General features: G+C 40.2%; 1 protein-coding gene across 7 annotated transcripts in view; it reads right to left on the bottom strand.

Annotated features, from left to right (window-relative positions):
• The window catches only part of dennd4a (DENN domain containing 4A), a 57,443-nt gene that overhangs the window by 7,896 nt on the left and 27,369 nt on the right, over positions 1 to 22,178 (bottom strand). For 5 of the 7 annotated variants that reach the window (XM_031899255.1, XM_031899251.1, XM_031899250.1 and 2 more), the window contains 15 exons: positions 21,783 to 21,841; positions 19,882 to 20,026; positions 16,710 to 16,885; positions 15,365 to 15,465; positions 14,081 to 14,299; positions 13,625 to 13,770; positions 12,984 to 13,022; positions 10,773 to 10,906; positions 10,106 to 10,235; positions 9,784 to 9,990; positions 8,978 to 9,106; positions 3,811 to 3,955; positions 2,563 to 2,691; positions 1,974 to 2,087; positions 1,733 to 1,864 (listed from right to left, as the gene is read on the bottom strand). In XM_031899255.1, the coding sequence (XP_031755115.1) occupies positions 1,733 to 1,864; positions 1,974 to 2,087; positions 2,563 to 2,691; positions 3,811 to 3,955; positions 8,978 to 9,106; positions 9,784 to 9,990; positions 10,106 to 10,235; positions 10,773 to 10,906; positions 12,984 to 13,022; positions 13,625 to 13,770; positions 14,081 to 14,299; positions 15,365 to 15,465; positions 16,710 to 16,885; positions 19,882 to 20,026; positions 21,783 to 21,841 (2,005 nt within the window). The remainder of the gene's footprint in view (positions 1 to 1,732; positions 1,865 to 1,973; positions 2,088 to 2,562; positions 2,692 to 3,810; positions 3,956 to 8,977; positions 9,107 to 9,783; positions 9,991 to 10,105; positions 10,236 to 10,772; positions 10,907 to 12,983; positions 13,023 to 13,624; positions 13,771 to 14,080; positions 14,300 to 15,364; positions 15,466 to 16,709; positions 16,886 to 19,881; positions 20,027 to 21,782; positions 21,842 to 22,178) is intronic. The other 2 variants (XM_018092501.2, XM_031899252.1) reach the window with 1 other exon arrangement.

A 22,178-nucleotide genomic window follows, 5' to 3' on the forward strand; every position in this document is an offset into this window, starting at 1 on the left:
AAAAGAAAACTGACTAATGTTAAATAAGAACAAATTAACTGTTGGCCCTTTTGTATTCCACTGACTTCAGACCTCACTACACTAAGGGGCTGATTTACTAACCCACGAATCCGAATCGGAAAAATTCCGATTGGAATACGAACATTTTGCGATTTTTTCGCCGCCGTTACGACTTTTCGTAAATTGTCGCGACTTTTTCGTAACCATTACGACTTGCGCGAAAAGTCGCGACTTTTCCGTAACCGTTACGATTTGCTCGTATCTTGTCGCGACTTTTTCGTATCGAGCGCTCGTAAGCGGCGGGCGAAACTTTCAGACTTAGCATGATTTTGGAAGCCTCCCATAGGACTCAATGGCACTCTGCAGCTCCAACCTGGCCCAAGAAAAGTCACCATACTGAAGCTTGAATGAATCCGAAACTTTCGTACTCGGCGCGAAAGCTGCGAAAAAGTCGCGACTTTTCGCGCAAGTCGTAGCGCTACGAAAAAGTTGCGACATTTTGGGAAACATTCGTAACGGCTACGAAAAAGTCGCTACAATTTCTGAAAAAATCGCAAAATAAAAAACGCCTTCGGACCATTCGTGGGTTAGTAAATCAGCCCCTAAAACTGACCATAGAATAGACATTTTAGCCATATATTATTTTTTGAGGAGCACAACTCTCTCCATCACTTAAAACATCTACCAGCTCATGTTTATCTAGCCTGGATTTAATCTTTTCTTTATTAGTTACTCAAAATCCTCTGAAAATCTAAGCATTTGTAAAACACAAGTTATTTAGACCATAGCTTTGATGTCCTGTTCAAAATCACTAATTCTGCAGAAGGAGGAGATTTTCTGGTATCTCAGAAAAACTAATAGGATTGGGTTTCTTGGGAGACTTAAAACACAGCTTTGTAAAGATTTTTGAAGAAGATAGCAAGTGATTCATAGAGGTGACAGAGTTAAGTCAGCTGTGAAAGCATTTAAACGCTGAATAAAGCAAGGAACAGAACCCATTCCAAAGAAATATTTTGTAGAACTTGGGTTGGTTTGAGGTAAATTAATATGTCAGGTGTCACAAATTAAGAAAGGAGCATACAAATGAAGCTGTACAGGTATGGGATTCATTATCCAGAAACCCCTTATCTAGAAAGTTCCAAATTACAGGAAGGTCTCTCATAGACTCTATGAACAAAAATTTCTACATGCGATTTCCTTTATTTCTATAATAATAAAACAGGACTTTGTACTTGATCCCAACTAAGGTATAATTAATCCTTATTGGAGACAGAACAATTGTTTTTGGTTTAATTACGGTTTAAATTATTTTTTAGTAGAACTTAAGGTAGAGAGATCCAAAATACGGAAAGGCCCCTTAATCTGGTAAACAGCAGGACTCGGGCATTCTGGGTAACCAGTTCCATATCTGTATATTGCAACTTATGTAGTACTGTAGAGCGAGTGTAGCAATGGACGGAATAACAGTGGAATAAACCTACTACATATGTTAAGCATTAGGGCAGAGTAAGGTGATGGTTTGACATGTTAATACTGTACTTTTCTGTAGAAGTAGAAATTATCTGTGGCAATCATGTGGAAAAACTACAGCAAAATATGGGATACCAAGTTTGTGTGTGTGTGTGTGTGTGTGTGTTTAATTATATATACATATATATATATATATATATATATATATATATATATATATATATTTATAGCATAGAAAGCTGAGAATCACTGTGCATCTTACCACTGCTTGCACTGTCTGATTTTGCTTCTTTCCGGACTATACTAGATGTGCTTGCCAATGTTTGTTGACCCTGACTGCCAGTTCCTTGTGGCACACAGTCTCTGCTGCTCTTGGAACTTTCTGAATCAGATGCTAAGAAAGTAAAAAGATTAGAGGCTGTTAAATAGTACTCAATGTAGAGGTGTGACTTTTAAAATTTAAAGATATATTCCTGTCTTAGCACTCAGAGCTTTATACATACACGAACTGGAGTCACTATCTCTGGAGTCTTCCTTCTCCTCCTGTATGTCATGCACGGCTCCTCTTCTTACTTCTTCTTTTGATAATGAACTGTAGCCAAGGTCTGACTGGCCTCCTGATACAAGAAGACACTATTAGGACATATTTTCACCAGGAACCAGCTTTGGTTCCTATGTAAAATAATAAAATTACATATATATAGTTAATGTGTGTTGGAAAATGATAACCCCACCAAATATTTAGTGAATAATGAAGTAACAGAGGAGTTCCATGATCTGTATAAAAGTATTTGGCCTTCCGTCTTGTGCTTTTATATGGTCATTGAACTCCTCAGGGACTTCTAATATCCTTATATTTTACAAAAGGGGGTACATTATTTATTGTGATACACAAGTCTCAGTAAGTCATGTGACAGAAATTACTTCACTAAGCGATGATATCACTAAGCACCGTTTATAAGTATATAATTTACGGAATGATATATATACGTATAGGTATTTTCACATTTAATAGCATTCCAAAACCCCAAAAGACTCTTTTTCTGTAAACAATCATCTATTGTAATCAACCATCCCTCTCAAATAACAGACCTGTACTAGATCGGTCGTCAGCTGGATCAGCACATGTTACATCTGTACTGAATGAAGGCTGTTCTGTAGGGTTCATGTCAACAGAACTATCCAAACTGCCATGGCTGACTGCGTCCAAATCACTGCAATCTGTGCGAGCAAGGAAGGAAAGGGGTTACTGTTTCATATCTACTAACAGACCTCACCATTATTCACATATAAAGTAGATTTCGTAGGTTTCATTGGCAGATTAATCCTACTGCAGATTCTGTGTTTTCACTTAAAAACCATAAAAGAAGAATAAAAAAATGCAAGATGAACTATACATTGGCTAAGGAATGAAATCACATAATATCATAAATGCTCTTTCGATTTAATCAACTGATTTATGCTTAAATTTAACACATGCCTTTAAACTATAAAAATGGGTTTTCTGCTAAAGAATGTATGGAATTATGGCTTTCCAGTGATCATCCAAAGAATACTGATTACTATATTTCTAAAACTCAAGACATGATAGCAGAGGTAATTTAACAAATCCAAAACAGAAATCCTAGAGAACTAAGGGGCACAAAATTACATCCCTATCAAGTCATTTGGAGTGTAGTTGTAGCGGGGGGATATCAGTGCAACCTGCTCCTTGCCCACTGCACTGAACCAGGGGCGGGCCAAGCTGACCGGGCGCCCTAGGCAACCCGGTCGGTCACCCCCCCCAACGCGCCAAAGCACAAGCAAGGGGGGGCACGATCCGAACGGTCATTGCCTCCACCGCTAATGACAAGCGGCGGGGGCAATGACAGAGGAAGATGACTAGGGGTAGGCAGGAGAGGCTCCTGCCTGGCACCCCCCAATCGTTGCGCCCTAGGCAGCTGCCTCTTCTGCCTACCCCTAGTTCCCGGTCCTGCACTGAACCTAGCTCAAAGTGCAAGGCACAGCATAGTGGGTATTACACAGCCCTAGGCAAGAGGTAAGTAAGGGTTCTGTAGCATATGTGCTTGCTAGATACTCCCTAATTTTGCTCATCACACATGCTGCCTGCCCCTCATGAACTATTCTGTCAAACTCTCCATTCTCATGTAGAAAGAGGGGGCCATTGGGTGCTCAGCGCAGGACAGGATGCAAACCGAAGGCATGCAAACTTCAAAACTGGTTCATGATTGTGAACATGTTGAAATTACAATGTAGAACAAGTATCCAGCATTCAGCCCATTTTGGTATAGCTACAAAAAAATAGCATGAAAGAAAGTTGGAAAATGTGCATGTAATTACCTGAAGCAGGAGTTTGATGAGCTGAAGCATGTTGCTTTATCAAAGCCTGTTTGAACTGGGCTACTGCTAGCACCACATTCCTCACCTTTATCCACAGAAAGTAACCCCCTCTATTCCCAGAGGGCCATACGCTTTCCAGGACAGCCTGTGCAGAAAATGGTTTGCATCATTTTTATTTTTATGGACACGAGATGTAAAAGCATCTCTATTGGATTTACAGTGTTCAGGTCAGTTCAATAGCATTTATGTTAAGATTTATTCAATGCAAACAAAAAGTAATTTGTAAACTCTCCAATAGCAAGTCTAAAATGCTTTCCCCCCCACATGTTTGGAAGTATTTCATAACTTCTCCATAGCAAAAAACAAAAGGTAACAACCTAGCTCATTTATCAAAGCATTTCCCCAACCAATAAAGTTTTCTCCATCTTTGACCAGTTAAAAACCAATGTATCTCATGGGCCAAAAAGTTGAAAGGTTGTGAAAAAAATGTTCACAATGTGATAAATTATGAAGGAAAATGATAATTACATAAAAAATTTCCTGACAATTTAAATATTTTCACTGATAGAAACTCTCAGTAAGGCAGCACTCCATTTATTAAAGGTGGGGGGGGGGGCACATAGGTGTCAAGAATGATCATTAATAGGTATAAAACTTTCCAATGATGATATTAGTTTTGTGGAAAGAGGTATAGGAGGTATACAGGTATGGGATCTATTAACTGCTTGCTTGGGACCTAGAGTACAGCATGCCTAAAAGATCCTTTGTCTCCAGTTGCTTGGGGGACACAGGGACAGTGGGATATAACTCCTACCACTAGGAGGCAGGACACAACAATGCAAAAAAAGAAAAACAAAGAAAACGTGAGAGTAAACACAACTTGAAACACTCTATAACTGAATAAAGATCAACACACGTGGGGAAAAATCAGTGATTACCAGATCATGTCTGAAGGACAGCCAGGGAGGGAAGCCCTGTGTCCCCCAAGCGACTGGAGAGAAAGAGATTTAAGGGTAAGTACACAAATCTCCTTTTCCCCACCATTTTGCTGGCGGACACAGGGATAGTGAGGACGTACCAAAGCTGTCACTGTGAGAGTGGGTCGGGAAGGAGAGGTCTATGTGGGAACTCTGCAGCTTGGAAGCTTGAAGTACCTCCCTGCTGAAGTGGGTGTCAGAGCCCTAATGGGGTCCAGGGCGTATAGAACCACCTCTTAGCAACAGGCAGATGGTCAGGATGGTTATCTACTGGTTCAGGTGAAAGGCAGACACCACCTTGGGAAGGAATGGCGGTGCAAGGAACCACCTTGTCGTGATGGAACATGAGGAATGAGGGCCTGCAAGATAAGGAGCTGAGTTCATAGACTTACCATGCAGGCTATTGCCAGAATAAAGACAGTCTTCCAAGTGAGCCACTGAAGGGAGACTGACACCATAGGTTCAAATGGCAGGCATTGGAGAATACGTAGGACTAAGATGAGGTTCCACATGGGAGTCAGGGCTCGGAATCAGGGACCCAAATGAGCTACCCCCTGAAGGAAATTTTTCATATCTGGAAAGAATGCCAAACACTTCTGGAAGAGGATCAATAGAGTCGAGACTCGTGATTTGAGTGAGCCTAGAGACAACCCAGTGTCCGTCCTAAAGGAATTCCAGGATATTGGGAACGAAGGGTTTCGAAGTCCACGTTGTTTTGACAGCACCAATGCTGGCAGGTGTCCCAAACCCTATGGTACAGCTTAGCAGAGACTAGCTTGCGAGCCGCCCACATAGTGTGCACCATGGCACCGAGAAGCCCTTACACTTTAGGATCTGGGTCTCAAAAGCCATGCTATTAACTTGATGCTGGCTGAGTTTGGGAGTCAAATTGGACCTTGAGATAGCAGATCCAGCATGGAAGGGAGCACTCAAAGTTCTGTCACTGTCAGGTTGAGATGGTCCAACAACCAAGTGCAGGGGGCCACATGAGTGCTATGAGAATAAGTGTTGTCTATTCCACTAGGAGCTACTTTATTGTTGTGGGGATTAGGGGTAGAGGAGGGAAGTAGTAGGCGTGTTGATAGTTCCAGGCGGATGTGCGGTCTTGCATAAAAAAGGGCATTAACTCAAGGGATGAAAACATAATTTTGCCCCTTTATAGGTCCCTGGTAAGGCCTCACCTTGAGTATGCAGTGCAGTTTTGGGCTCCAGTCCTTAACAAGGATATTAATGAGCTGGAGAGAGTGCAGAGACGAGCAACTAAACTGGTAAAGGGGATGGAAGATTTAAACTCTTTGAGATTAGACTGTCAAGTTTGGGTTTGTTTCTCTGGAAAAAAGGTGCTTGTCAGGGGGCATGATTACTCTGTACAAGTACATTAGAGGCCCCCCTTTTAGATTAGAGGAATGGACTGTCATTTGAAGCAGTGTAAGTGGTTTTTCATAGTGAGGGCAGTGAGGTTGGGGAATGCCCTTCCTAGTGATGTTGGGATGGCAGAATATGTTAATGCCTTTAAGAGAAGTTTGGATGATTTCTTGAAGAAGCATAGTATCCAAGGATCTGGAATACAATTACAATCTACAATTAATAGCGATGTTGGTATATATTGTTTATACACAGTATGTGAGCGAACAGGTAGGTCAGTATAGGTTTGTGTGTGTGCTGGGTTCACTAGGAGTGGTTGAACTTGATGGACTTTGATTTTTTTTCCACCCACCGTAACTATGTAACTAGGTTAGCGGGTGAGTGGCTAACACCAGGGGTCCGCAGTACTGGGTGAAGAAGTTTGGCATTTTGCAGTTCTGCCTTGTCTCCATAAGGTCCACCTTTGAAACTCCCCATTTCAATGTTATGTCACTGAAGATCTCCTCCTATAGTGACCACTCGCTTGGTTCTTGTGATTGTCTGCTTAGGAAGTCTGCCTCCCAGTTTAGAAGGCCTGGATCTCTATTAAGTTGATAGGCAATACTTGGTACAGGTATAGGACCCGTTATCCAGAATGAACAGGACCAAGGGTATTCCGGATAAGGGGTCTTTCCATAATTTGGATCTCCATTCCTTAAGTCTACTAAAAAATCAATAAAACACTAAATAAACCCAATAGGAATGTTTTGCCTTCAATAAGGATTATTTATATCTTAGTTGGGATCAAGTACAAGGTACTGTTTTATTATTACAGAGAAAAAGGTAATCCATTTTAAAATTCTGAATTATTTTATTAAAATGGAGTCTATGGGAGACGGGCTTTCCGTAATTCGGAGCTTTCTGGATAACGGGTTTCCGGATAAGGGATCCCATACCTGTACGGGATTTACAGATCTGTCACAAAAACCTGGGTTTGCCTCCAAAAGAGCCTCTACCACGGAGGACAACTGGCATGGGGAAGATGGTCTTGCATGTGAGTAACAAAAAAAAGAAGAACGTGATTTAGGATGCAGAAGTACGGTACTCTTGTCCCCTGTGGCTTGACTAATAATTTTGTCAATATCAAGGCCAAAGAGAAGCTTCCCTTTGAAGAGGAGGGAAGTCAAGGATTTTTTGGTGAAGAAGTCCGCTGACTATACCTTCAGCCAGAGAGATTGGCGAGCCACCACTTTGGCACACACTATACATTTTACAGGAACTGAAGGTGCGTTTCTGGAAAAAAGGCTGTCGCTGGATCCCTCAGACATGATGAGGAAATGGTGGCAGTGAGTGCAGGTAGAAGTAAAAAAAATCCTAAGAAGGTTTTTTTTTTTTTTGCGCTTGGTAACTGACCTGCAGATGGAGAAGCAGAAGAAAGAGAGGAGAGCCCGTGTGGAAGCAGAAAGTGCCTCTGCATTGTAGTAGCAGCAGCTAGCCCCTCTGATGTGGAATACTAGAGTGCAGAATGGAGTCCACCTGGTGCTGTGGAGCATGCAGAGTCAATACAGCTCGTGTAGAATGGGCGCAAAAATAAAAAAAAATTTTGACAGCAATGAACTGTACTTCCGGATGTGTGCAGATTGGAAAGGAGTGCAACGTATTCAGCATATGAAAGAGGCGTGCAAAAAGGAGAAGGATTGGCGCCAAATAGCGCCAATTTAACAAATGCGCTCAAGGTTGAGCAGTGTGCTCCAGTGAAGAGAGGAAGAGCTGCGCTATTAAGATGTTTGGTTCTGAAGGAGCCCTGTGTTGGTTCTGGTTAATACGAGGCAGGGGGAGGCAGAGGTGAACCCAGGCAGCCCCAAGGAAAGGAAGGGAGGAGAGGTGTCCAGGTGCCCCATGAAGAGCCTGAAAAGGGGTGAGAGAGGGGTCCAGTGGCTGCCTATACTCACCTGATGTAGGTCTCAGCTTTATTCTGTTTTTCAGCCAGCCTTCTGTGAGGGAAAGAAGAGATGAGATATAGCTGGATAATCTGTGCAAAGGCACATGAGAGACCCCGGAGATGACACCACGCTGGGAAATGTCAGTAAAGGACATCCTACTCAGTGTAGGAGTCTTGAGCATCTCCTGGTGTCAGGATAACTGACAGAAAACAGTAGAAGTGCAGCAGAAAGCGAATTCCATCCTTACTTCCTGAGCACACAACAAAAACTGAACTGGGCTCTGCCTGCTGGGGGTATAGCCAGCTGAGGAGCAGCTAGTTCCTTTTTTTTGTATTGTTGTGTCCTGCCTCTTAGTGGTACCAGCTATACCCCCCACAGTCCCTGTTTTCTCAAGCAGATGGTAAAGAAAATAAGGTTGTTTTGCCCTTGATTTGTACTCCTTGAAATGTAGTTAACATAATGCACAAGGTACTGTTTTATAGAAAAGGAAATAGAATTGCTGTATTTATGAGCTTTCTGGATAGTGAATTTCTGTATAATACATCCCATACCTGTAATAGCGTGAATAGGGTTTTAAAGCTCAAGCAGGGAAATTGATGAGATCCCATCTACAGTCTGGTTTTGCCCTCATTGGGGGCTCATTAGAGAACTGCATGGTTTTCTGATCAGCATATGTAGACCCAGGGAAATGGATATACAAGGAAAGCAATTTGAGTGAGGAGACTCATTTGTATACAAAGCAAAAAGCAAAAAGAATGCTTTATCATTCCTAAAGTTTTAAGGCACAGCTAGGGGAGTTAAAAAAGATGTTGGGCTTAGACAAGAATAGCGCCCTGTTTAATATACCACAGTAAAATCAATAGAGAAGAGCAAATTCTGAAAGCAAGTCTATTTACTGCTTACCTTATTATAATAGCCATATGTTATAGCATTTGGCTGCACGCCGACCTTTCTCATTTCAAAGAGAACTTTAACAGCAAGGACAGGCTGCCCATATTGGCCACACAACTGCATTAGAACCCTATAGCAAACCTAAAAGATAATACATTCAATCCATATTAAAGCATTAATCAGTTACATTCTCTGTCCTCAACTAGACCATGTGATAATTGAACCTGCAGTAAAACATACTTACTGTAGATCTAATCACAAGGAAATATATAAATGCCTCAAAATAAAGAGCCAAACTTAATCTACCTGTGAATTAGTGAGTATATGCTCTTGCTTGAACTGCCTTCATCTATATAAAGTGCAAAGTCATGTAGATATTTTGATTGCCACTAAAATTCTGCTGCTCATGACAGATAAATGACCATTAATATTAATAGGAAAACCCTGGGGTTTTCCTGCTCTAATTATTCCTGGAAATTACCCCTGTGTGAGTTTTCAGGAAATAATCTTTCATACAGGGCAATTGATTTCCTTTCATGCCAAGTAGAGCAGACCAGCAGCTAGAATTTTAACTTCCATTACAAGTAGCAGCAATCTAAATACCCACATGCATAGTGCCTGCATGATACACTACCCCATAGTTTATGGAACTGAAGCAGGAAGATAAGCAAGGGTACTCCGGTAGAGGGTTACTTATCCTAAGCCACTGGCTGTGAGAACTATCCCATGAGCCAAATGGCAAATGATTTTAGGCAAAAAAGCCAAGCTGGCTAGGGGTTTTCGCTATCCTTAAACAGAAACAATGATATAGACAGTACCTCATCAGGAGAGTCAATCTTTTTCATGTGCATTTTTCGCAACACATCGTAGGCTGTGCGCAGTGCTCTCACTTTGGAATGGCAGAATTTCACATATGCGGGCAGACAGATAAACCAAAGTCCATAGCAATGTCTCAGTAGACACCTGGACCACATCTGGGGGATGGAGGAGTACTGCTTTGCTATTTTATGTGCTGACCGGATTTCCTATAAAAGGAAGGAGAATTCAAATAAAAATGTTCTTATTGCTTAATTAAAGAACTACATAAGTATCCATAAACAAGAGTTGCATCTTTAGTACACAAGTCTGTTTTGGAAGCACCTGTTTTGTTCTTCTAAACATTGGAGAAGGACTGCAGGGTGTGGTGACTTTTGTACTAAGTTTGTGACTTTTCATGAGTCCATCTGGCGTGTCAAAGAGATCCAAGATAAGGACAGGGAACCCATTGTAGCTGAGGCACAAGCAAACAAAAATATTATATTAATGTAAGAAGATCACATTTCACTGCATCTCAGTTAATATCAACATTACCAGGGATAGACAAATATAATAACATAACATGAACTACCGGTATGTACAGTACTTTCAGAAAGCAATGAATGACTACAGTAAAATAAGCTTTATAATAAAATCAAGCTAGGTTTTTACCAATTGTCAGCAATTATATATCTGTTCCTACTAAATTTTCCACGTTTATTTAGGAACACATGAAAATATAGTCCATTAAGCTCTGTTAGGTGGGGGGACTGTCAACTCTACACAACAATGTCTTGTGCCTGCTAAACCTGAACACTGCCCATGGAGCAATGGAGTGGGGTAAGTTCTGGCCCCAAATATGGAAAAAACAAAGGAATATAAAAAGGACTTTAGGAAGGACTTCAGTGCAGCCATTATTTTGGGAATATAAATTAAATTAGCTGAGGAAAAACTGAGCCCATATCTATCAAAGAGACCTAAAATCCACAAATGACCCAATACATTTGTTTACCTATAGTTCTTAGGGGGCTCCTCGCCATTTGGTAAGTGGGGAATCTCTGGTGGTGTGATGAACACTGTATGCTCACTTCTGTGAGACTCATCCAGTTCAATAAGACGTGTCTCTCCTGGTCGATCCACATCCGCCTAATAATAAAAATTTTAATACTAAGATACATTTCAAAACAAGAAGACGCTGCGTGTTCAGCAAAAGTAAGAATCTGTTACATTTTTGCTATTACTTTATTGGTTACACAGCCTTTGTTGTAGGATCTCAGTAAAGGAAATCTGACAGACTGCCACACATGGCAACATAAATATTATATATATTATATATATATATATATATATATATATATATAGTACAGTCCAGAGTGGGAGGCACACCATAAAAATGAGAGTAAACCTAGGTGCCAGAGCTATAAAATCTGTAGATAAATAAAGGATGTCGGCACTCTTAGGATTTCCACAATAAGGCAAAAAGAGTAAAGTTTTTTTCAAATGCAAGTGGTGAGATTTATTGTTTCCAACGTTTCAGTCCTTTACTAGGACTTTACTAGGACTTTCGTCAGGGACGAAAGTCCTAGTAAAGGACTGAAACGTTGGAAACAATAAATCTCACCACTTGCATTTGAAAAAAACTTTACTCTTTTTGCCTTATTGTGGAAATCCTAAGAGTGCCGACATCCTTTATTTATATATATATATATATATATATCAAACTTAACAGTAGAAAGCACTCACAGCTACAGCATCCATCAGGTCAGTGATTTATTTCAGCATACCATCTACGCGTTTCGATCATCACAGGATCGTCATCATCCTGATGACGATCCTGTGGTGATCGAAACGCGTAGATGGTATGCTGAAATAAATCACTGACCTGATGGATGCTGTAGCTGTGAGTGCTTTCTACTGTTAAGTTTGATGCATTATTTTTGTCAGCACCCAGCCTTTGCCCCGATATTGGTGAGTGCCGATTCTTTACAAGACTATATATATATAAAGGACAGAGAGCCGCACACACAAGGACTTAATAATTAGTGACAAAAGTTTTAATGAAAAAAATCCATATATATATATATATATATATACACACACACCATACAATAATCAAAGTGATTTTTTTAATGACAACAGTGTTTTGTGAGACAAAAAGGCAGAAAATGCCCCTTGTGAAATTAGGCTTAAAAAGAATGTATGTTATGTATACAAGTATAAATAGAAATATACACTCATATGTGTCATGCGTGTTTAGCAGTTTGGCACAGATCGAGTAAAAAAAAAAAATGTAAAGAGGACCCCCCCACCAAAAAAACAGTTTTTTTTTGTGTAAAGATAATGCCATTCTAAGCAACTTTCCAGTAGGTTTTGATGTTATTTGTGAGTTTAAGCACAACAACGGCAACTCTGGCTATTTATATTCTCGACACTGCTGAACACCTGTAACAATGTAGCAGAAGTCAGTTGACTAATAGACCTGAAAGAGAACTGACTTCTACTCTTCTACTACACTGTTTCAAGATCTAGTTTCCTTTACAAGTGAAGGTTTATACAGTCATAAGCCCACATTAAATACTACAAAATAGAATTATGTATAATAGTACTGATCTCCAGCATGATCAAAGGGAAGGGCTTTCTTTGTCTGCTTAAGCTTAGATCAAGACACTTTCAAAGCACGAGATTTACTGGTCATCATTTACAATTGTTCCACAAGTGCAGAACTAAGGGGTGCAAAGCATACCCCTTGGTGCTGACTTACAACCTACTTGCAGAAGAGACAGTGCTGCACTCTGCATTTCATGCAGTGTTAGCAGGCACAGACAGGGGTGATTCTACCTCCATGCCATACTGAGGCAGCCTTTCCAATGCTACCCCTCTTACCCCTCGCGTTACCAAGCATCACATCGAGGCATCACTCTGCCTCATGGCAGAAGTGCCGCCTCCCACAGGGAATACAGTCCTGCCGAATGCAGGAAGAGCTGTATTTATGTGGGCGTCCAATAGAGAGCACAAAGTTCTGCAGCAATTCATTTAGGCAGGGAGGCAAGTGGCAAATTGTGCCAAAGGCATGTGTTCTGATGTATCAGAAACAATTGCACCAAGTGGGGGGAAAGCACTGCATTGTGGATAAAAAAAGACAATTGTCTCCATTTTACTTTGCAAGTAAACATGTCCTCTACTGTCTTTATTATTCCTAGAGAGACAGACCTTAAAAACTTACCTTGCCACCTTTATCTGCATTATTCCTCTCTGAGAAAAGCTTGTTAATGAGAGAGTAGAGCAACAAAGTATAAGAAAGAGGTTCTGTGTTTGCCAAGAAGGCAAAATATAAAAGACGCTGACCATCCACAGAAAACAGACATAATTTAAAGCTAAACATTAATAAAAATATTTAAGGAAGACCTGACTAAGTTGAAGGGGCACTATGAACCTTTTCTTAGCTAATTCTCCTTGTTCTTTGCTTGAATTACAGAGTATATTCCTTATTTACAGGTCACCAACCAGATGTATTTAAAGATACCCTGGGCATTCCTTCACTTCTTAATACAAAAGCTGTGCTCAAAAACAGGCAACTTTTTACTCTAAGCACTCAAGGAATAGTGGCCCTAAAGTGTAGGGCCACTATTTTGGCTATTTAACTGAAAAAAATAAATCTGGAGGTGTAATTTTATTTTATAAGTACTGGGAAATCAGCGCAGATAAGAGAAATGCCGGAACTGAACTTTTAGAGAGGATAAACGTGAAACAAACATAAAAACAAGAGCGAAAACAAGGCAAAATCTGACCAGCTTTGGAGCTGTCTATGCACATCTTGGCATGGACAGCATGGTATTAATATAGTATTAAAGTAGTATTACTAACCTTCTCAACACAGTCATCAAAGAAAGCCAGGCTAGCATCCTTATCGCTGACGAAGGAACACTCCTCAATAAAGCGGATGAACATCTGAGTCTTGGTCATCATGTTGTAAAACTTGTGGTGTGAGCGATCACGACTTTTTAAGAAACCTAAAAAAGATGTAAGGCAAACAGGTTAGCTCTCTTTATGTCTCCAAATAATCTCTACCTGATAAAATATTTGTAACCATTTCTCCCTATCATATTAACCAGCAGATTTTAATGTTAGTTATGTTCTGTTCACATTCTGCCTGGATTTATTGCACTGTAATATGTCATTTATGAGAAGATATTTTTGGAATGATATCATTTTAGGAGTAGAGAGAAGACAAGAATTCTACTATTTTTTTTTAACAAATACAAGGGCACTGGGACAGTCACACTGTCTATGCATTGTCATTAAGAGAAAATACACAGATACCTTGCAGTTCGAAGAGAGAGCTGGCATCTGTTGCAGTCTCTGATGGTGCTTGGGTAATTGGCCGAAGATACGATCTGTATCCTTTTAAAATAGAGGCCATAAAGCACAGGAATGCTTCCTGAATCTCCATGTCCAGCTGATGCATTCTTTTTCCATAGTTAAAGTCATAGTCATTCATTGCAAGTTCCATAAAAGCTTCTTCCCGTGGTCTGTGTTGCACTAATGGGGAAATTTCAAGAATATTGATGTTGCTTTTAATAACTCAAAAACAAAGTAAACATATAATTCTTGCCCCTGACCTGGGATTCACAGCTAAAGGTTGTGATTCTAATATACTTTATACATCTGTAAAAATAAACTGATGTTGTGTTTTTGAGACTACCAACAGGTTAAACAATATGGCGTATTGGTTTGGGAAGATTTATACGTGTTATACAAGAACAAGCAAATAAGCTTAAATTCTAAGTAGTTTACTTTAGTATGGCAAGATAATTAGGGGGGCCAAAGGCATAATTGCAATCAGACAGGTATCTCATCTACAACAGAGGCCCTGCCATTTGGTCCAACCCCTTCTAGTAAACTGATCTCCTCATACCCCAGCTAGGCCAAGAAGCATAAGATGCTATTACACAGGACCATGACAGATAAGAAGCAGTAACCCTCAAGCACTGGAACATACATCCCCAAGTGTTCCACTAAAAAAAATGAATAGTGAGTTTACTTTAAGTAAGTGGAGCACCCGTCAGTAACAAGGGGCAAAGATATCTATTTTAGACATGTGAACTAACACTAAGAGCTCCAGTTGCTGGAAGCTTGCAGCCTCACCCACTAAAAATAAAGGCATTGATCACCAACCAGTGGTTCAGAAGCAACATGTTGCTCACCATCCCCTTGGATGTTACTCCTTGTGGCCTCAAAGCAGGTGCCAATTTTTGAATTTCTGACTTGAAGGCAAGTTTTGGAGGCATAAAGACCTGGTATACTGCAAACAGAGCCTCCTGTAGACTGCCATTTTCCATTGGACTACCAAATAACCTATCACAGCCTTTATTAGTCACCTCCTAGGAATTTTTTTTCCATGCTTGTGTTGCTCCCCAATTTTTTTAAATGTTGCTCACGGGTATAAAAAAAAAAAAGAAAAAAGGTTGGGTACCCCTGCTCTAAGGGCTATCGCACACACAGATGTTGGATTACCACAAGCTTCCTCAGTAAAAAGCAGCTGGGTGAATATTCAGGGTTGCCTTATTAGTGAGTCATTAATTAACTATCCAGTTTCTCACTTACACTCTGCCAGTTGCTGGTACAAGTTACAAAGAGTGTTGAGCAGGTTCTTACAAGCTTTCTTCGGTAGGATTTTCCATGTTACATTTCTTTTGCCTTCAATTCTGTAACACAGGGAAGAGTCTATTGGTCCAGAAGCAAAGGTTAGCAAAAGGTAGACACTTTTTAGAATATTATTCGGGTTTCACTGATAATAAACACTATAAGTGCTACCAAGAAGCTCCTAGGTTGGGACTTCTAGTTGCACAACTGAGGGGTGGTTTAGGTATAGAGACTTACTGACATTATACATTTCTGAATACAATGCTCTAAAATAAATGCAAAATTGCTCACACAAGGTATTTGTTCCCATACACGCTCTTTGCACTTGTGAGTACTTGCTAATGGGCCAGCCCAGCCGCTTCTGAAGAATAGGGTGCAAGAAACCCTGGATGTCAACAGCTGCTATTGACTTCAAAAGGAACTTCTTTTAAGCATTAAAAATGTAAGCCTGCTGATCAGTATAGTATAAAAAACTGAATGTGTCTGCAGCAAAATTAATAAACATACAAGATTGTAGCTATAAAAAGGGTTTGAATGACACTGTAAAAACAAGAAGGAAACGGATCACTCACTTGCAGGTACCCCGGGCCGGTGACGGTTTCTGCTAACAGGAGCACCAACCCGGGATATCAGGTAAGTGATTACAATTACTGGGGGTGCCAAACATTTTGGCACCCCCAGTGATTATACACTTTCTTCTCCTTTAGGGCCCAAAAGAAACTTATTGGAATAACACTAGAGTTTATTTTCAGATTCAATGGCAGCTCTCTGGTGTCTCTTCTCCAATACATGGGTAATATCAGGCCTATATTTAGAAGGCTAATAACCCTACCTCATAGCATCATACCTACACACTACCAGAGCAAAGGAGACTGGGCAATGGGCGCAACACAGGATGCACTCCTAGCAAGCTGCTCAATTCTGGGGTCTGTTTTGATTACTAAACTAAACAGAGAGAATTCCCTCACTACAAGTAAAATCATGCTGCTCCTGATTGGGCACTGGAACTGGTGGCTGGCAGTACAGTCAGTGGATGCTGACCTAGATCTAGGCATTCTGCAGTTCTCTGCAAGTGTTATGCCCCTGCATATGGCTATTTGTACCCTATTTGTTGGCCCAAAGTTCCCTGATGTTTAGTACAGGTTGACAGTTTCTCAATAAATTTGCACAGCTATTCATAACTATTACTACCTTCTGTAATAGTGTAGTGCAATATGATCCTTAGGCAACAGCACTTATGTATTCAATCAAACATTACATTACTTTTATTTGAGAATAACGCAGAAACGATTGAAAGAATACTTACTGAGAGATGGTGTTGGTATCTAGGTCAACACAGCTTACATCCGGAGGGGGGTCGTACAGATCAAAGTAGCGAGAATCAATTCCCACGATGAAGGGGCATGGGGCGCTTAGTACGTCTGCCAGGGCCAAAGGGCAAAGTGGAATGTAAGGACACGGCCAATGGAAAGGGAAGATCATCTTAGGAAAATTGAAAAAATCAGTGAGATAGTGTACTTTATGGCTGTACAGTCATATTGTCAACAAGCTACAAACCCACAACAACAACAAAAACAAATAAACACCTGAAGCTTTCTCAAATCAATTCTCAAAGATTGCATAATCTTTGAGAATTGAATCTTATAGTAAATAAATAAACCCTTATTGCAAAATATAAGCATATGCTAAGTCTAAAACTAAGGTCTATTGGTCTTAGTGAAGTGGTTTGAACATAGATAGAAAAGTGGCTACAGGATCGGGTACAGAAAGTGGTTGTTAATGGCACATTCTCTACTTGGAGTAAGATTCTCAGTGGGGTCCCTCAGGGTTCTGTACTGGGTCCACTTTTGTTTAACTTGTTCATAAATGACTTAGGGGAGGGTATTATACGCAATGTATCAGTGTTTGCAGATGACACAAAACTCTGCAGACCAGTCAATTCTATCCAGGATGTGGCATCCTTGCAGCAGGATCTTGACCAACTGGCAATCTGGGCGGCTAAGTGGCAGATGAGATTTAATGTGGATAAATGTAAGGTCATGCACCTGGGATGTAAAAATTTGCAGCCACTTATACCCTTAATGGGACTGCACTAGGCAAATCCATAATGGAGAAGGACCTTGGAGCCCTTGTGGATAATAAACTTGGCTGCAGCATATTATATTAATGAAGCATTATTTTTAGCAAAGAAGCTCATTACAAGGAAATGGAAGCAGTCTGTACCCCCTAATCCTTCCCAATGGGTTTTAGAAATCAAATGTATAGCTACACTTGAAAACCTTATCTATCAAAAAAGGGGAAGTCCAAAAATATCACAAAATATGGGATAATTGGGGGATTGGGCTACTTAAGTTATAATGTATTAAGCACAACAAGTCAAGTCGGCTAACGGTCTAATTAAGGCTAAACTATGTTACCTGGTCTTGTATCTATAAGGTATGTTAAAAGTTTATGACAATGCTGTTAAGCACCTAATACTGCATTACTATTATATAATGTACTGAATGTATTGATGTTTTGAAATTCAAAACTACAATAAACGCCTGAAGTTTAAAAAAAAAAAAAAAAAAAAAAAAAAGGCAAACAAGGTTTTGAGCTGTATTAAAAGGGGTATAGATTCACGGGACGAGGGTGTTATACTAGAATCTATACTAGCCCCATCTAGAATATGCTGTTCAGTTTTGGTCTCCAGTGCTCAAATGAGACATTAATGAATAAGAAAGGGTCCAGAGAAAGGAAACTAAGCTGGTAAAGGGTATGGAAAGTCTCAGTTATGAAGAAAGACTGGCCAAGTTGGGTCTGTTTACACTGGAGAAGAGGCGCTTAAGGGGTGACATGATAACTATGTATAAATATATAAGGGGATCATATAATAACCTCTATAAAGCTTTATTTACCAGTAGGTCCTTCCAACTGACATGAGGGCACCAACTCTGTTTGGAGGTTCCATTTAAATATTCGCCACTGGGGAATAGTTTCGCGAAACTTCCATGAAAACTTGCCACAGAAAAAATTTGTTGTGCGGAAATGGTTTTGTTGTGCGTAAAATTAGGCGCGGTCGCATAAAAAAAGATGTGGCGACAAAAAAATGCAAATGCATTTCACAAATTTTTCGCTGTTTCGCAAATTTTCTTGCCATTTCACAAAAATTTTATGCCAAAGCGAAATGGGACAGATTCGCTCATCACTAGTTGTATATATAGTTTATGTATGTGATAGTATAGATTGGTAAGTATAGGTTGCGTGTGCTGGGTTTACTAGGAAGGGTTTAACTTGATGGACTCTGGTCTTTTATCAACCCTATGTAACTATGTATGTAATGGGGGGGGTGTCCACTTTCAGCAAAGTCTTAGCAATGTGGTAAGAATGTGCAAAATAAACATTTTTCCAAATCCAAGGTATTAATACAGATTCCTACTTTACTTGATATGTAAAATTGTGCACTTAGTCAATCCCAGGGTTGAGCAGAGATGCAGCAATAAGCAGCTTAAAGCAAGGACCAATCTGGCTTTAAGTACTACAGTGCATAGTGTGGATGTCCGCATTAATATGCATAGCATTAGTCTTACTGCTGTTAATACAATTAATGCTATGTAAGCCAGTGAGAAGAGACAAGATATGCACAGAAGTGCTGGAAGCTGCTCTGCCCTGTCCGATATTCACTTCCCTCTGCCAATCTTTGCACCAGAGGGCATAGGCCAAACCTGGGGATCAGAGATGGGCGAAATGATATTAAGAAAAGGAACTGTGTTAAAAATAATATTCTGCAAAGTTCTACCACTTTGATTAAAATGGACATCCACTTTAAAACCTCAGCCTTTAAGCTACAGAATTTAATGCAAACAACAAACTGGATGTTTATGCTACGCTGCATGAGTACTGTAGCAGAAAGGCAGAATTGCTGGCAGATTATAAGACTTTCCCCCATAAGGGATGTGCGTTTGTTCTTCAAAACTGGCTCCAAACCCTGCATTGGACTCAGTCCAGTAACGAGTCTGAGGGCAGCTTATTAATGGCATGCAAATGAGGCAATGAAGCATTGAATTTTGCTTTCAGACAGCAGGAATAGGGAATAAGGTAGTTCAGTCATTAACTGTGGTTAATTTGATGTGCCAGGGCAGAGCGGTGAAGCACTGATGTTGCAAGACAAACACTCTATTTTTAAAGGAAAACAAAGCAGACATTACATACACACAAAAAGGGGCATGTTTACATTTCTACTGATGCCAGACAACACAGCAAATAGCAATGGCACACAGGTAGTTGTTTGTTAGGCTTATGGCACACAGACACTTTTCATCACTGGATTCCTCTTAGGAAGAACCATCACTGTCCCCACTGAGACCTGCTTCTACTTAATGAACAAAATGATGACAGCCAATTATTTTTTTAGAAGAATGGTAACAGGTAGCACTTTCAAATGAAATGACAGCATTAATAGATCAGCCACTGTTATATTTTACTTAGAAGATACTTACAGACACTAAAGCTTCTGTGACGCTTGTGAGAACCGAGGGGCGCAACGAATGGATCAGAATCTTATGCTCCGTGACAGCAAATACAAGCAGAGTCACAGCATTTTCAGGTCCCAAATTCTGCAGCAACGTTGAAAACTTTCCACCACTGTAAGCAACATATTAAAATAACAAAAGTAAGATATTTCTACAGAATGAATGATGTCTGAAAATACGTTAACAGGGCACTTATGCTTGATGGAGCCACAACAGACATCAAAGATGTGTCTCCTTTAACCCTGACAAAAACAGAACACCATATTATTGAAATGCATCACAGAACAAGATGGATGTAACAAAAGAGGCAGTTTACCTTTGAAATACTATACCACAAATAATTTTAAAAAATTGCTTCTGTATTCCTTTTTTATTCCCATAACATATTCAAAATCAATGACTTTCTAAACTGTTAAAATGTGATACATTAGTTAACACATTTCTCGACAGCAGTAGAAAAAAATGCCAGCAATGTAATCCACTTTAATCAGTTTCTCTGTATTGGACTTTAGTAACACTAAAGGTCCCCATACACGGTAAGATCCGCTCGCTTGGCGAGATCGCCAAGCGAGCGGATCTTCCCCCAATATCCCCACCTACGGGTGGGCGATATCGGGGAGCTTGAAGTTAAAAAAAAAAATAATCCGATCGTTTGGCCCTGGGGCCAAACGACCGGATTATGTAGGCGGCAATGGGGCAGTCGGTTCCGGGACTGCATCCACGAGCCGATGCGGTCCCCGATCCAACTGGATTTTCTAACCTGGCCGATCGATATCTGGCCAATTTCAGGCCAGATATCGGTCGGCCAGCCCGCTCGTTTCTGCCCCTACACAGGCAGATAAGCTGCCGAGTCGGTCCAAGGGCCCGTGTATGGGGGCCTTTACTCCTCAAACTTCTTAATCAAGGGCCAGTTAATGGCCCCTCAGACTGTTTGGGGCCAGACCATCCCCCCCACCAATATGGTTTCATGCAGCCTAGTTACCATCAAGTACAAGGTACTGTTTTGTTATTACAGAAAAAAGGGAATTTTTTTTTTTTAAAAAAGAGAATTATTTGATTAAAATGAACTCTATGAAAGATGGCCTTCCTGTAATATGGAGCTTTCTGGATAACGGGTTTCCAGATAAGGGATCTATATCTGTATATTAAAAAAACCTGATTAAGATGAGTAAACTCCAAGATTTACATTTAGACAATTATAAGCTTTTGCAGGAAAACCCACAAAAGGTTAAGACAAGTAGAAATGTTACACTATTGTACGCTATACAGGATTATATAAGCAAGTATTACTGCAGAAAAATGTGGCCATTAGTTTAAGCAGCAAAGGTCAAAGCAGCTTACTGAATAATTAAACAGAAGCCGTGCAACTGGGCAGATTGAATCTGAAGGTCACGGGACCTTCTCTGGAAACAAACTACCAGAAAAATATAATTATTTAATTCAATTAATTTGCCCATTATCAACATTAAAAACATTTAAGTTATTATCCAGCATCAGGAGATAATGGCTCACAAGCCCCAGTTTAACTTGTGTGATTTTTATCTTTTTTTTTTTTAAACTATTCATTGTTAATTATCAGTTCCATGGGACACAAGCTCAACATTTGTGCGCACCAAAAGAAATTACCAGAGCTCCGTGGGGAAAGTGGTTGCTAAAGTAACCAAACTCACACTGTGCCTGGAGGCTTAGACATCACGAAGATCACGTGCCAGAACCTATCAAGTTATATTAGGTTTAACATTGCACTGTTATGCATCGCTAATCCAAGGCAGTACCTGTGCATCCCTGCTGGGTTGTTAGTAAGGCAACCACCAGAGGAAAGAAATAGGTTAGAGGTGAAAATGTAATGCAGAAATATTTGTACTTGCCTCAGTGGAAGTGGTGAGGACACAGGCTGGCTTAGGATCAGAGTATCATGCGGGGAAAGCTAATCAGAAAGACAGCAAATTGTGTTTACTCAGCAGAGCAAATAAAAAAGATCAAAGAAGAACAAAAATACAGTAGCAAATATCTGAGACTGCCTCATGCCTAGCTTCTGGGGGGAGATTTATTTTGTTTATGGCAAATACATAGCTGGAATAGTAGAGGGCAAATCTAATTATTTATAAACAACCACTGTTTTTAATGGTTATAAGGCTGATGCTACACGAGCACAGGCCAAGAATCCACCCTTACGCTTCAGAAATCTAACCTATTGGCCAGGGTGCAGGCACATGAAGTGGAATTCAGCACGAAACTGCATGCATAAGCAGTGCCTGCACCGG

Source organism: Xenopus tropicalis, chromosome 3 (assembly GCF_000004195.4).
Source record: "Xenopus tropicalis strain Nigerian chromosome 3, UCB_Xtro_10.0, whole genome shotgun sequence".
In the NCBI taxonomy this organism is placed as follows: domain Eukaryota; kingdom Metazoa; phylum Chordata; class Amphibia; order Anura; family Pipidae; genus Xenopus; species Xenopus tropicalis.